General features: G+C 45.8%; 1 protein-coding gene and 1 long non-coding RNA gene across 3 annotated transcripts in view; one reads left to right on the top strand and one right to left on the bottom strand.

The window, feature by feature from the left end:
• Positions 1–15,939, top strand: part of LOC144163104 (uncharacterized) — a 350,313-nt gene that overhangs the window by 168,500 nt on the left and 165,874 nt on the right. The window lies entirely within an intron of this gene.
• Positions 1–15,939, bottom strand: part of LOC144163098 (neprilysin-1-like) — a 107,308-nt gene that overhangs the window by 19,979 nt on the left and 71,390 nt on the right. For both annotated transcript variants that reach the window (XM_077693900.1, XM_077693901.1), the window contains 6 exons: positions 13,692–13,757; positions 10,018–10,130; positions 7,254–7,312; positions 6,843–6,894; positions 3,567–3,634; positions 206–336 (listed from right to left, as the gene is read on the bottom strand). In XM_077693900.1, the coding sequence (XP_077550026.1) occupies positions 206–336; positions 3,567–3,634; positions 6,843–6,894; positions 7,254–7,312; positions 10,018–10,130; positions 13,692–13,757 (489 nt within the window). The remainder of the gene's footprint in view (positions 1–205; positions 337–3,566; positions 3,635–6,842; positions 6,895–7,253; positions 7,313–10,017; positions 10,131–13,691; positions 13,758–15,939) is intronic.

Raw genomic sequence — 15,939 nt, 5'->3', positions numbered from 1 at the left:
GAAACTGTGGACACCGTCCAACGCAGGAACAGGCGAGGCTAAGAAATGCTCTGCATTTAATAAACAAACCCAATGCACAGTTCGCGGCAATATGCATGAGCTGGGGGCAATGACGTCTAGTAAGCCTGTCTGCGACATATTTTTTTCTTTGTCTCGCTAACGTTTCAAAATTTACTTCAAAAGAGGAAGCAAGTGGTCACTGTACCTGCATTCCGGCTTCCTCGTCATAAATACTTCCATACTGCTCCACAAAGCACTGAGACTTTTCCCGGTATTTTTGTCGACTACTGTTGCTCCACCACTCGCGTAGCCGACCCTTTGCATCATACTGACTCCCTGCCAGAACAAAGAAAACATTGGTCAACGGTTGCGTCCTTTGCTGGCGAAAATATGTTACGCAATTTAGGCCTCTCCGTTCAAGTCATCTTTGTCTCAAAACAATCTCCTTATAATTATATACAAATAAATATATACATGCTCATGGGGGGGGGGGGGCATTTTGCCGACAATAATATTTTCAGAGAAAATAGCATGGCCCAAGTGAAAAGTAAAGACCGACACTTTAGGTAAACCGCCTATTTTTGCATTGGGTCTTTATCAAGCCTATTTAACACATAAGAATAAACTAAGGGAAGGGAAGAATTTCGAGCAATAGTTTTTTATGTCTATAAGTGCCTATTTTGAATATATGAGATTTCAAAGGAGTACTGACACGAAATTTTGCTGTTACTTTTTTTTCGCTGCTATGCGTGCCTACCAGCCCACTAATCATAGAATGACAGATTAGACGGTCGAGCGCAGCGTAAACATTCATTTACGGCGTCGTTTATTCGTGTCAGTTTAGGTTTCGACATAACGAACGTCGAGCGGCCGCCATGACTGGAGGTATCACGTGACGTCACCATTCTTGCCGTATCGCTGCCGCTCTGGAAGCGCGCGCGAGCGAGCGCACGCGCGCGCCCAGACCGGCCAAGGTCTTCGCCGTCCCCACAGGCCCGGGCAGCATGACGTAAGTCTCAAAGCCATGGCGTGTACACACGCCCGAGCACCGCGCGCCAACCACAGCCAGCACGTCGGCTTCTTCACGGGAGCCCCGACGTCGGCGGTTTGGGGCAAGTAGCAGATGATGCCACGTTGGTCCACTCTGGGCTTTCTCTTGCGGGCGAAGATTAAAATGGATTTTAAATATGTTTCGCTGAACAGTTCGTGTTGAAACTTTCTGAGAGATATCTCCTGATAAAAACGAAGCGTTCTACACAGTTATCTCAGCTTTGAAATTTCGTGTCAGTACTCCTTTAGGTGCCTATTTTGACTATATTGGCAGGAACGTTTTAGCGCCGTAAAAAACCCGTCCTTTGGCGTGCCGGGAAACATTTAATGGCATTTGTAAATCTAGCATTCAGGGAATTTGTTCCAAAGAGTCTTGCGCTCTGTCTGATGTTGACAATTGATAAATTGTACATAGTTACTGAATGCTGTTGTTCCTGCAGCTTGGCTAATCACCTGCTCCTGCAGGACAAAAAGGCTCAGTAATTTGTACAGAAATATTCTTCTTCACTGTAATATCTAGGAGGATTCATCGGTGTTGTGAATAGCTGAGAAGGCTGTTCTGCTCTGTCAACGAATAATGTGTTGCAATTAGCATCTTTCTTCGAAGCGCAGTTGTGTCCTCAGCGAGAAGTTACCGATTGTGCTTCTTCCGCCAGAGTCCATTCTTACACCTTAAAGAACTGAGACAAGTGCGGAAAACGACTACAAAAATTGCTGTGATTTAGCTTTGTTTAACCCTAGTTGATAGCGAAAGCTTCAGTGCCCTGGCTACGCCTATTTTCAAGGGGTGGTCATGGTGTGGGTTCGTAATGATATACAGACATGTTTGCGATGAATACACTGTTTGTTCATAATCTTTTTTCGCCCCACGGCGTTGTTTAAGCATCGTAGCTGTACGAGCGACCACAGCTGGATTTTCGTCTTCCTTAATCGCACGCGGGTCTGCGCCCCACGTGGCCTCCTGGCCTTTCTTGGTTGCCCGCGCTTATCGCTGCAACGGTGCCCTCCTCGCCTTCCTCCACCAGGTGGCGACACGGGTCCCCCGCATGCTTCTGTTCCCTCCTCGCCTCTTTCTCTGCGGAAGGGTTGGAAGCTGGGCTGGTTTGAAAGATATTCTTAGATGAAACCAGTGCGAACCTAAACAAACACAAAGAAAATGGAACAAAAGTTGTATCGATGTGCGTTTGAGAGAGCATAAATTATCATTCAGGGCCCCCACCATCCCATCTTTCTTCACATTGTACGAAGTGTAGCCGATGTAAGCTTAATTTTCTTACCACTGACATTTTATTTAGGCACCGTGAACAAAGGCCCCGCGAATACATGGAACCGTTCCACATAACAGAAAGAGGAGACACGTTTGTCCGCCAAGCAAGCGTGTGTCTTCATCCCAAAAAGGTAGCATATCTGCGTGGGCCTTGACTGTCGCCGGTGTCTATCTAGTTGCTTAATCATCATGGCTTTTCTAAACTTGTTTCACTCATGCGCAGTGTTTTTTATTGTTTTGCTTTGTTTTTATATTCGCCGTTCTTGATGTACACTTTTATTGTTCGGGCAGCGGCTGTCCTTGTGTTCCACTTCCTTTTTCTTTGTTTAAGTTCGCGCTGGTGTCATCCTACATTAAGCCTATCTCTCCCCGCCATCGGGCCGCTTGCTCCGTGCCGGGCGATTGCGGAATGGGGTGCGGTTTGACCTCTAGCTCTCAAGGTGAAAACTGGTCACCCCGCGAAGACTGCCCGAGGTAGCGTAGTGCAGCTTTCGCTAAAAAAAAAAAAAAGCACTCCGGTGGTATTAGAAGCTTCGCAGTCGACGAAAGAGTCGCAGCCCAAATTATTTACACCACGCTACACATGAGAGTTACATGCCACATACGTGTGCGCATTTAACACCGTTTGCAGAAAACATTTCAGCAGCACAGAGCTTGGGCGCCACACTGACTCAGAATGCTAAGCTCATTTAGGAGGTCCAGGACCAGTCCGCCACCATCGCCGAAAGACCGCTTGCCTAAATCGGTCTGACATAAAATTCCAGGATTCCCTGTCCTGAAAGAACTGACGGAGCCTCCCAAAGTCCCGGAATGCTCCTCCAACTCCAGCGGACGCTGAGCTTTGTTTTTCCGCACAAAAGTAAATAATGAAGGAGGCGCAATTTCAAGCAGCATATCATTCTGACGGGTGTGGTTTCTCATGGCTTTCAGGCCTTTCGTTTGGGGTCTGATCATCCTGCATTTCACGTAAATCTTTAAACAGCAGCTCTTGTGTGGCTTATGTTCACAAAGAAAACAAAATCTCTTTCTGAGAGAACATGATTTGCCGGCCATTTTTATTAAGTCGAAATATTCTCCTAAAATACGCTGCTGAAGCAAATACGAATTGAGCCAATATACACCTAAACGAGAGTATTTGGGGCTTATATATGCCTACATGGCACTTTTCAGTTATCATTATAGGCGTTTAAAGTTCTTTACGTGCCTAAAATTCCGGTCGCAAGTGATAAGTAATGAGTAAGTGGTTTACCTGTGTCGTCAAAGCCGTGTGTAATCTCGTGTGCAGCGATGCTTCCGATGGCTCCCATGTTAATAGACCTGCACAAACGGACACACCGCAATAGGTTTGCTTTATTATTTTTTTCCGGGTATCAACAAATACACTAAACTGCACTAGTCTTGATAGAGTCGGTTAGTTAAACAGAACAACCGCTTCAATGAAACAAGCGCCTCGCAGTTGGGTGGTTTTGTATTAGCGCAATGTCAAAAACAAAAAAAAATCTCGTCAATCGGAGCTCAAATCTTCCCACCTCCATGTAAAGGTAACCAAAAAATTGCCCCCATCTCCCCGCGAGAGAGTACACGTGTTTTAGCGATCACCACCCAGCTCTTTATTACATTTAAGAATGATGACTTTATGGTCAGTAAAGTGCACAGTGAGCGGTTGCCGCAGCAGTGGTCGAATCTTGGTTTTATCATCGATGTTCGAGAAGAACGAGAGCGAGCGCTGACTGAAGCGCCGCGGAGCGATACCCGCTTTATATTCACAGCGCTTGAAGGAGAGGAGACCGCGGGAGAGAGTCGCGCATGCGCGCACATGCGCACCGGAGCAGCTGTTAACGCAGCGTTAACGCAGCGAAGCGCGCGCCAACCAAGCGCGCCAGCTGTCGTTATGCTAATGCACCGGAGTGAGAGTGTTGCGCACAGCTGTGGGAGAGACGAACGGAGGAGAGTCGCGCATGCGCAGGTGGCGTGCGGACGGACGCCGACGACGCAGGAGGGACATTCCTCAGAGCAAGAGATGCGCTGCATCTAAAATAGACTTGATACCACGAATAGGTGAACAAACGCAGCATCGTCAAGGCATCATTCGGAACAAAAAAGAGACGCCGGCCAGTTGTTCAAAACTAGGACGCCTTCTAAAGCGATTGTACATAACTTGTCGTCATACAGGCCAAGCCAAGACGAGGAAAGTGTTCTGAGCCTAGGATTGAATCTCAGTTTCGTACCTGAACCGTACAAGAAGAAACTAGTATGCGCGGTGGAGAATGCTATCAGGCATGTCGAAAACACTCGTCGCGAAGAGGTCCGCACCCGAGTGGTTGGCGTCCTTCACTCTGCTCAGCGCGGACCTGCCCGCACAGCGTTGACACGTTTGGAACGCGAAGCAATCAAGAGCCTTCGTGAAACAGATGACATCGCGATCCTGCCAGCTGACAAAGGCAATGCTACCGTTCTTCTTGATAGTGCCGACTACGAGAATATGCGTTTTCTGCTTGATGAGAGTGACACGTATATCCTCCTCAAGAAGGATCCGACACTCACGGTGGAACGAGAATTCAAAAACCTGCTGGCCGACGTATTCCTCACCGTCTCCAGGAACCACAAAGCCCTCTACTACAAACTGCTCAGCCACAATGGAGCCGCACCTGCACTTCATGGACTGCCAAAAATCCATAAGCCAGGCGTCCCAATGCGCCCCATTGTTGATTATACACGTTCTCCTTTGCACAGCCTGTCGAAGTTCCTGCACCAAGTTCTGGCTGTGCTCGTCGGTCAAGGGACCACTCACGTTCGTAATTATTTCGATTTTGTCGAGAAGACTCGCAATACCGTGATCGAGGAAGACGCCTTGATGGTGTCCTTCGACGTGAAGTCCCTTTTCACGAGCGTTCCGACTGACCTGGCTGTCACTGTATGCACCGCTGCTCTCGAGGCTGATGAGACGTTGCCCCAGAGATCCCCGATCGATGTGCCAGACCTATGCAGGCTTCCGGGTTTTTGGCCTTAACATTACGTACTTCGGTTTTCTACAAGAAAAGACAGGGCACTCGAATAGGTGCCGCTATTTCGGTCATGGCGGAAAACCTGACCATGGACAAAGTGCTGGAAGCACGGGCACTAGCCTCCTTTGCCCCTCACCCGAAAGTGCTCCCTCCGTTATGTCGACGATTGTTTTTGCGCCGTTCAGAAAGACGCAGCGAACAGCTTTCTGGCCCACCTCATCAGTATGGAACGTGCATTCAGTTCACGTTAAAAGAAGAGGCCGATGGCAAACTTCTTTTCCTGGACGTTCTCGGGCCTCGGCAGGGCTAGAGGCTAAGTTTCAGCGTGCACCGTAAGGAAACACACACAGCCCGCTACCTGAACTTCAGCTCCGTGCACCCCGCTACCCACAAGCGGGCTGTTGTTAGCACGCTGCTGCAGCGTGCTAAAAGATGTGTTCGAAGCCCGAGGATGCGGCGGTAGACACGGCAAAGGTACGGGACGGCGCGGCGAATTTACCCAGCGTTCCCTGCGCGAGAGTGCCTGCTCGCCGGCGGCGGCGACGTCGGAGGTACGGCTTTGTCGTCTGCTTTAGCGACGGTTGTTTTGGGCCTGTTTTGGAACAGCTTCGAGTCCAGTGCGCGCTGCCTTCGCACGGCTTGATTAACTTGTTCGACAACACGTACAGGGTAACCCACACCCGACGGGATTAAGTGGCCGCACGGAAAACATAACCTGAGGATTTGTTTTGAGGGCGGGAAAACAGAAACGCCGCTAGAGAAACGCTCCCTCCTGCGCACTGCTTGCCACGAATGGGACTCCGCTTTCTAAATTGGTGAATACCAATTTGGTTGTGTGTTAAGAGGTATTACAAAAGGAGAAAGTAGCAACTGGTTCTGATAAATAGCGATTCTAAAAGTTCCCTCAGCTTTGACGCAATACTCAAATTGACTAAACTTTTAAATCGGTACAAATGGGATCACTAAGCTCAGATGCCGGATCGTTTCGGTGTCTGCGCTTGTGTCGCGCGGTAGTGTAGCCCCAAGCTAGCACGTCAGGATGGCTAGGTTCCACTGTCTCACCCTTCGAAAGACGCTTCCCTCCGTTTTCTTTTTCCCGACTCACGACCGGGCTACAGCGGCAGCATCCGCCGGACTGGCCCGGCAGTGGCCGACGCTGCTGCTGCGTTCGGGACGCCGCCCCCACGAATTCCATGTAACGGCTCGCATAATCTCCGGTTTCACATTTTGTAGAGCCATGTGTGTGAATTCAAGTGATATCGCATGGGCAATTGTTGTGGGTGTCGTTTAAAGCTTTGCTTTCCAACCAACTTCACCGCATGAATTGGAGCCATTTTTTTTAATATTCAGCGCAGAAAGAGTTAATGGTTTGATCGGCACGAAGAATATAGCCAAAGGAACCTTTGAATTACCGGGGGGCTTTGCCGCTTGAAATTATTGAATGTCGTAGGTTTGTGCCTGTGCGTTGGAAATGTGTGCAAAATACTTCAAGTACGCCTAAATCCCACTTTTTGGCTTACCGAGGAAGACCGTACTGGTACATGACACCCTGAAGGACTCCCGCGGGGAACACTGGAAGAAAAGTTTGAAACTTTTATTTTTGGAAGCAAAGATGGGAAATGTTCTGTGGGAAAATATAGGCACCTTAAAAAGGTCTGCGCAATTATATTCATATATCTGTGCTAGCAGGTACCAGGGCACAATCGAGTGTGCATGTATCGAATAAATTGCGCTCCCAGTCGCACAAATAACGAAAAAGGATGTAACAAATTGATGAAACGGTAACATTAGTTCACTTTCCAAGTTTCGTTTCAACAAGCTGTTCGTACTCGACTGGTTCCAAATTTGCCTCCGTGCAAGCATAAATGACAAACTACTGCTGCCGAGTATTGTGGATAAAAAGGGGCTGCATAAGACATGAAGTTTCTCACCCATTTCATTTTTAGTTTCGTAGTAGAAGGCGTTTACAACGGCGGGGCCTTCAGACCAACTAAATGCAACGAAAAAGGAACGACAATTAGTGCGAGAAAACATGCTGCAGTGAGACGTCGTGATGAGGGACTGATATTGCCAAGGTTTTTTTTTTCTGAGCTTGGTGTGTTACAAAAGCATCCTAAGTCCATCATACATATCATAATAATGAGCGCGAAGTCAGCAGTTCTGGCAGTACATGTTTGCTCAAGTCCATCATACAAACATATAATGAGCACGAAGTCAGCAGTTCTGGCAGTACATGTGTGCTCAAGTCCATCGTGCATATACAGTGAGCGCGAAGTCAGCAGTTCTCGCTGTATATGTGTGATTAAGTCCATCATAGACATCATACATAATAAGCGCGAAGTCAGCACTTTTGACAGTACATGTACATCTTTTGCCCCTCGGCCAATTCTTTTATATTAATATTGGGTTAAGCCTGTTATACTTAGTGGCACAGGCGGAGGCGTTTAATATTTTATGTTCTTTTTACTTTGCCTCATAATATCCATGTACATGTGTTCCCAAGTCCATCATACATATCATAAATGATGAGCGCGAAGTAAGCAGTTCTGGTAGTACATATGGGCTCTTGAGTGTACTCCAAACCACATTGCTCTAAAACCTGGCTTTGCGGGGGAATCGCTTCTGACAGGTTAAGTTTGCAGCAAACTTGTTTCCTCTTTGCAAATAAATGCGTGAATTGCACGTAGTTTGTTTGGTATATCAATTCAAGCTAACCTTCCTGGGGTACAGGGGAAAGTTTTGTAATTTGTTAATAGAGTCTACCCCCCCCCCCCCCCATAATATAGAACTTTGGTGTTTCAAATCATGAGTTGGCCGCTTTATCTGTTTTCTATCATGAAGGATTTCATCCCCTGTATTATGTCTTACTTTTTTGCGAACCACAATGATAACGCCCATATTTGGGCATTGTAGGTATACCAATAAATAAATAAATAAATAAATAAATAAATAAATAAATAAATAAATAAATAAATAAATAACACTTTTTTGGAATTAACTGATATCAAAAACAATTTTTGGCGTACAATTTTGAATTTTATTCACGCGCTTTCAGATACAACTCAAGAGTGATATTGGCCTTCTGTGGTGTTAGAAAATCAATTGAAAGTGGACCAGTTTTATTGCTAAGTGTAAATAATGAGCTAATATAGAGTACACATTATTGGCGCCGTCGATGTCTGTTTGTTTTCACTTTAGTTTACAGCTAAGCTGTCTATGATTAGGATCTAGCAGATTATCTCCGACAACAGAGCGATGTACACAAGAATTGCACGCGAGCGTAGCGCCACCTTGCGGCGCCCACTTAAACACATGGGATCGCTAAACTGTGCGCCGCACCTTCAGCGTATGAAAACATTAATACAGGAATTAAAAAAAAATGTCCTAGGGGATTTACTCTCTGGTACAAGAAGGCTTATGTCATCATTAAAACATCCCAGGCCATATCCACTTGAGTTAAACCTGCGGAGTGGCGAAGAATGCAGTGTATAAGTGTTTTACAGAAGGTAACCTGACGTTTGAAACCAATTTCTAGACGGAATTCGAGACAGAATTTATAGGCGGAGTGTATGAAATCTGTCTCGTCGTCTTCGCGGTCTTGTCGCCTGCGCACGGCTGGTGCCACTAGATCTTGTGTAGCCCTCAAAGATAATCTGCAAACATAAGCTATACCAGGAACACATGGTGGGGGCGGGGGGTTGATACCATTGCTCACAGGCGCCTTTGCATCCATTATGCGGTTTCGATGCTGAGCGCTCGGCGTCTTATTAGGCCTTGGCACCTTGGCGTTTTTGTACACGGAGACGAAACCTTTGCGGGGCAGAGGTATACAGCTTTGCTGTAAAAGCCTCGTTTCTTTGAAGCGCGAAGCGTTCTAGCGGTAGGTTTAAAAAAAAAAAAAACGAGTGTCCCGGTATTTAGTACCGTTACTACACGAGACGACGACAGGAGACGCCGACAGCCGGAGCCCCTCACGTTGAAGATGATGATGATAGCTATTGGTCTCCCCTTTGAAGCGGGGTGATGACATGTCATCCTACCAAAAAGGACTAGTATACTCGTGTTTTACACTCTAGGTTTAATACTAGCGCGGCTTAGTTGGTTTAATACTAGCCTGCTTTGCCCCTAATATGTCTTCCCCGCAGCGCATGTGTGCTAGAGGTGAAGCCGACTTTAAGAAAGTTGGTGTAACGTCGGTCTTAGGAAGCTGGCTTTTCCAGACTGCATGGTCAAGCGTACAGTTGCATGGTCATGGTCTTTGAAGTGTGGTCATTTAAGGAGGGAGCGTGATTACAGAAAACGGATCTAACTCATGTATTCGCGAAAGTACCTTGAAAACAAAAACTATATAACAACTATCCGCTAAAAGAACTCGACTGTTACGCGGAGTTTCATTTACTTTACATATAGTTAGTCCACAGAGCGCTTGTAAACGTTACAGAATTACTGCCTGCTGCCAATACAAGCCATCTACGGAGGGAGTACGGTTATACGACCCGGCTATATAGGTTGTTTTACTGCAACTACATGGAAACATATATGGCAATTAGGCGCTAAGGCAAATCTAACCTTCCACACCGCAGCTTCGCTGGTCATTCTCCGCGGAGTATAAGGACACAAAATTTTTGTGCGTAGTTGCTAACCCGATGTTCCAAGCGCATTTGCAAGTTTCTGAATAAATTGTTAGCCACTTACGTGTTATCCGCGTCGTAAGTCTTTCTGAGTTTGTCTAGCATAGTTTTCCGGTTATTGGCCTTTATGCTTCGCCACATTGACAGGAACGGGGTACTGATGTTTAGTCTGGGGATCTGAAAAATTACCGGCACCTATAATGTTTTTACCATGAAGATGCCATCTGGGATTAAGGAATTCAGGATGAATGCATCAAACACATGTGTAAGACTGACCGTTCTGAATAGCTTGATGGATACTAATTTTAAAGCTTTATACACTGTCTTAGCGCAGTCATAACACAGTACTACACGCATTTTAAAAGGGTGTTTCGGCACCAATGCTTATGTCACATACCCGATGCTTACATCACAGAAGCAGACTAAATTCAAATTAAATGGCAATTAAACACTTATATTTGCACAAAATACAAAAACTTCCAACAAGTAGCGGCCTAACCGTGTTGCCAGCGTTTCGGCAAAAACTCATATATATATACCGTACTTACCCGATTCTAACGCGGACTTTTTTTCCGGAAAAATAGGTAAAAAAATCGCATGCGCGTTAGAATCGGATACGAAACCGAAACTGCCGAAACAGCAGAAATTTCGTTCCACCCATCGCCATCGCCATCTCAAAATGGCGCCAAAGCTTTTAGCAACGATTTTTCGGACGCAGGAAGCATTAGCGCCTAGGCTTTTCTATCGGCGTTCACATAAATCGTCAAATCGTTCCACTTGCGCGCTTGATAACAGAAACGGCAGCAGCGGCTCTCACGTGTTCAAAACGTGCGATCGGCTGAACCATGGGCCTCTGGAGAAGCACGCGGGATGGGCGTGCCAAGCGTGGGCCACGATCCCAGGGACCACGGTTGAACGTTCGTTCAGAAGTGTGGCATCGCGAACGCGCTTGACGGCACCGAGGACGAGATGTTGTGGTCAGCGGAGAGCGATGAGGAGTGAGATGAGTGAGATTACTTCAGGAAATAAATCGCCCGTTTCTCTCGCATTCGTTTTTCTTGCTCACAAAGTTCCGTGCGCGTTACAATCAGCGGTGCAAGATTTTTCGTTTTTTTTGCCAGGAAAATCGGGTGCGCGTTAGAATCGGGTAATTACGGTATATATATATATATATATATATATATATATATATATATATATATATATATATATATATATATATATATATATATATATATATATATATATATAGCGAATTAGGATTGGAAATGAGGGGCTCGTTGAATTAAGACAGAAGTAAGGGTTGGCAGTCAAGAAAACCTCGGAAAGCAAAGGGGAGAATGTGGTAGGTCATTGAAACAGAGGAAGAATTTGGAAAGACGGAAACAAAGTGGAGTAAGAATGTCCGCCTGGTGGAATCCGAATTCTTCGTCTGTTTCAATGACTTACCACGGTCTCCCCTTTGCTTTCAGAGTTTTTTTTTACTTCCAACCCTTATTCTCTCTCTCACTCTCTCTCTCTCTATATATATATATATATATATATATATATATTTATATATATATAAGCACTAGAAGAAACTTTCAGAGGAGGCAGAAGCAATATTTGAGCAAATGTTTGACTCACGATTAAAAACAAAAAGAGTGGTTTACTGACGTTTCGACTGGGCCACCAGTCGAAACGCCAGTAAATTACTGTTTTTGTGAAATGAGATGGTAAACGCGCACTATGTGGAAACGCCAACGAAGTATAAAAGGGATATTAGCCACTCCCGTTGGAAAACCTCTCGTATGCCAAGTTCACGCTCACTATATATATATATATATATATATATATATATATATATATATATATATATATATATATATAAATAGCGTATGAATGAAGTACGATGGGGCCGGTAAAAATGTACAGTGAAAGAGAAGACTAAAGGGTAACGAACGAAAATGTATTAACGTTTCGGCTTGGGGCAAGCCTTCGTCAGTGTTCTCTTTCACTATCTATATATATATATATATATATATATATATATATATATATATATGGGACCGAAAATACGGGTTGGCAGTCAAGAAAACATCGGAAAGCAAAGGGGAGGTTGCGGTGGGTCATAGAAACCCATGAATTTTTTGAGTCGGAAAGAAAGTGGTGAAAAAATGCCCGCCGGATGGGATCCGAACCCACGACCACTTTTCAAAAAATTCTTCATCTGTTTCTATGACCCACCGCAACCTCCCCTTTGCTTTCCGAGGTTTTCTTGACTGCCAACCCTTATTGTCTGTCTTATTTCACCGAGCCCCTCTTTTCCCATTTTCTCATTAGCTATATATATATATATATATATATATATATATATATATATATATATATATATATATACAGTGCTGTATTAGGAAACTTTGGGGCCCGGGGCTACTGCGTCCTCGGGGCCCCAATGATGATGATGATTATGATGATGCTGATGATTCCGCTTTAATAGGCTAAAATTTTAATGCGAATTTTACCCTCTTCGCAAACTAATTTGTTGGCTTGATGCCTAGTATTATATAACGAATTTTATCAGGCGTATAAGTTAGTATGATTTGATTGCTGGTCCATCACAGATTCGCAATTAATCGAAGCGCCTTGTTGGCCTACACACGACATGGTATAGAAGAGTATTTTCTTACAAGAAGCATATGTTATTAAGCCTGTAAGGTTTTAGTTTTATTGTGAAGTACTCCACCTGCATATATGGGAGGGCTCAAAGTCAGCGCAGGCAGCTGTCACTCACCAGCATCTGCCAAACAGTTCGCCGCCATGGCTTACGGGCCAAAATCCGGTAGGTTACCCGCGCAGACGAGAAAGCACGCGGCGGTTAAAACACGCGCCACCTTTGAAGGAGTTTGGGGGGGGGGGGCGAGGGGGGGGGGCTCACTTCACGCATGTCGCGCAACGCAACCTTCCTATCACAGCACGATTAGTACAAAGACGATAAGCAGGAAAATGTCGCTTTTTAGGCTGGGCAGCGGCCCGCTTCGTACATGGGTTTGCGCATGGCCGTCGAATTTTCAGCGGTGATGAAGTCCTGTTGCGCAGCTGTGATGGTCTTGCTAATTGGCAAGACGTTACGCATTAATGGGTCCCCTTTGGGTTGGAGAGCGACAGGTGAGCACGAGAGATGGCATGAGGCAACAGATTAATAGGGATAGAATGTCTCTGCTCACCCCCGCGCTGCTGCTCCCGCCGGTGCTGCGCAACAGTTCCAGCAGTCAGTAGTTCGTTGTCGATCGGTCGGGTCGTTGTTCGGCCGTAACTGGCAGTGTAAACACGCTAAAGCTTCTCGATTACATTCGGTGTCTACGACGGAGGCGATGCTCAGTAATTCACAAGGATGGGTCAATTGTTATTGGATAACTTTGAATGGTACTTGTAGTTACGTGTGTATTAAAACTAACTTGTAACAGAACTTTTGAATACTTGATATTTTTATGGAGTCGGACTTGCATATAGAAAAGCGTTCGCCTTCCGTATGCTCTGGCGTTCCTTGAAAAAGGGCAGTCTTTAAAAACTCCACGGTCGCCATTCTTATTGAATATTGAGACTGGCACATTGTGAGTGCCTTCACTCGGTGGGGCAGACTGAGCTTTTTGCGGCGTCCTGCATTAGTTAAAAAATGACGCAAGCTGATGTTTTCTCTACAAAATGGCCAACGACGTCATTGCGCCAAAATCCGCACTGAAGGAGGGGAGGTCTTACCCTGAACGCAGTTCGGAGTGCACCATTGTCAGCTATGTTTTCTCCAAGTGTATTTTTCCCATTGAGCTGTGAGAAAATGAAAGATATAACTAGTTCTGTTTGAAATACGTAGTCAAGAAAAGGTGCAAAAATAAAGGAACAAGGCGTTTCACAAAGTGCACACTGACGGGTCCAATATGTTCGCCAATATTGCCGGGACACCTTTTCTTCCACGTTAATTTTCCCACAGTGAGGATTATGCTCTTTAAAATGGGACTCGATGATTTCGCGTTCCAGTGGGAGTGAGTGCAGATAAAATTTACAGAAGTCCAGAACCAAGACCCCCCGGAAGGAGTTTTGCTAGGCGTAACGTAGATTCCGAGAGAACAGGTTGGGTTTAAGGAAGGTTACTTAAAGATGGGTCGCGTTCATGTCATCGATATTAAACTAATTTACGTGACATTTTAAGTAAGAAGCACCGCGGTCACATTATCACGTGGTGTCATGCACCCGAAGAGAGTCGCGCCTTCGCGCACCCAAACAGACGCTTTGAAAAAATACCCGCTTGTTCCTCGATTCAGCCATGCGGCCAAAACTTAGGAAGATGCTTGAAAAAGAGGTTTATCAACCAGAACCGCTGGAAACTCCAGGAACCGTTGGCACTGGTCATACGTGGCCCCATTATTTAGCCCAAGGAAAATTGCATGTACATTTCAGGCGTATCATATGTAATATTTAACCAGCAGTCCCCGCGTTCTTTAATTATAAAGGCTGGTTGGATTAGTTTTCACTAAAGTAATTGAAAAAAAAAGTGGCCGCGGAAGAAACAAAACGACGCGTCCAAATAGGCGCACAAAGTCTGCACCACGGGAGACATTAAAACAACCACAAGAACAACAGAGCTCCCACTTTTGCTGCTCTAGGAAGAACAAGCCCAGTCACCATCTCACGCTTGAGTCCGGAAGGGTCTCGCCTTGCTACCGCCAGGACGGTGGCAGGGGGCACGTGTCGAAATTTCTGTCATTGTGACAGTTCGTTTACTTGGCCCTCTGCACCAATTTTAATGTTCTACATTTTACAAAGCTTGTATTATATATTCTGCACTTCATATTACTAGTCGTACAATCCTCGTAATAGTACTGACGCTCTTTGGCCTTGATGCCCTTGCGCCAAGAAAACCTAACATCATCACTTCTACACCGATACTGCGAAGGCTTCTTCAGCCGTTGCATGAACTGCACATGGCCTCATCGTTTCCAGTACGAAGACATTACACAGAAATAGCAGCATTTCCCGGCAAAAGCACATGGCAGCATATTAGCAGTAGAACACATTGCACAAATCAGAATAGAACACTTCATTATCGTTACAGGCTCGGTAAGTGTGGTTACAGCTTTCCATTGCTTCAAACCAACAAAAAACATTGTCTTCAAGCATATAATCAATCCTCTAACCTCTGCTGATCACTCAAAACTAAAAATAATTGTTTGCTGGGTTCCGGGTCACTGTGGAATTCTGGGGAACGAAATCATTGACCAGAGTGCCACTGTGGCTGCTATTCGCAGCAGCGTAGATGTACCGTGTGTTCCCTACCTCGAACTAAAGCCGGCGGTACGAATAACTTTGCGTAAGTCTTGGCAGCAAACACGGGACACAGAAACAGAGGACAATTGTACACTATGAAGCCACACTTAGGTAGATACATAACAGACAAACAAGACAGACACACGGAAGTAGCCTTAGCTTGGCTACGGAAAGGCCACACTTACGTAACACATTCCCACTTGCTGACTGGGTCTTCGAGACTACTGTTCGGCAGGTATGGAGAGGGCCTATCCATAGTGCATGTGCTAATCACATGCAAGGCACTCCCCACCACATGACGCAAACAGTTCCCCGAAATCTACAGACAACAAATCCCAGTCCGCCCATCGCACTTCTTAGGCGATGAAACAATGTTTTCTGTCAAAGGCCCACACAACACCCTGCACCACATGGCCTTTCCAGGGGTCATCGGATGCTGCGCAGGGACGTTTCGCGCCTTCTACTGAGCTCCCTTTAGGAGGCGGAACTGGCGAACTCGTGGTGAAAGGAACCTAATTGGGAGGAGCTTGGGCAGAGCAATTGCCGGCATATCCGGCCAGGCTAGCCCCGCCTGGTCCCACTGGACAATCACGACCACCACCACATCCAAGGCACTTTTAATTATTTATCAGAAGTTACATTTCTGAATCTCATTTCGCATCACGCATAACTACAACCTGGCCCT

This window comes from Haemaphysalis longicornis, unplaced genomic scaffold (assembly GCF_048455015.1).
Source record: "Haemaphysalis longicornis isolate Haplotype H1 unplaced genomic scaffold, Haemaphysalis longicornis Haplotype H1 scaffold_12, whole genome shotgun sequence".
Classification (NCBI taxonomy): Eukaryota; Metazoa; Arthropoda; class Arachnida; order Ixodida; family Ixodidae; genus Haemaphysalis; species Haemaphysalis longicornis.
Note: the sequence above shows the minus strand (reverse complement) of the source record. Positions and strands in the feature narration are given on the sequence as shown.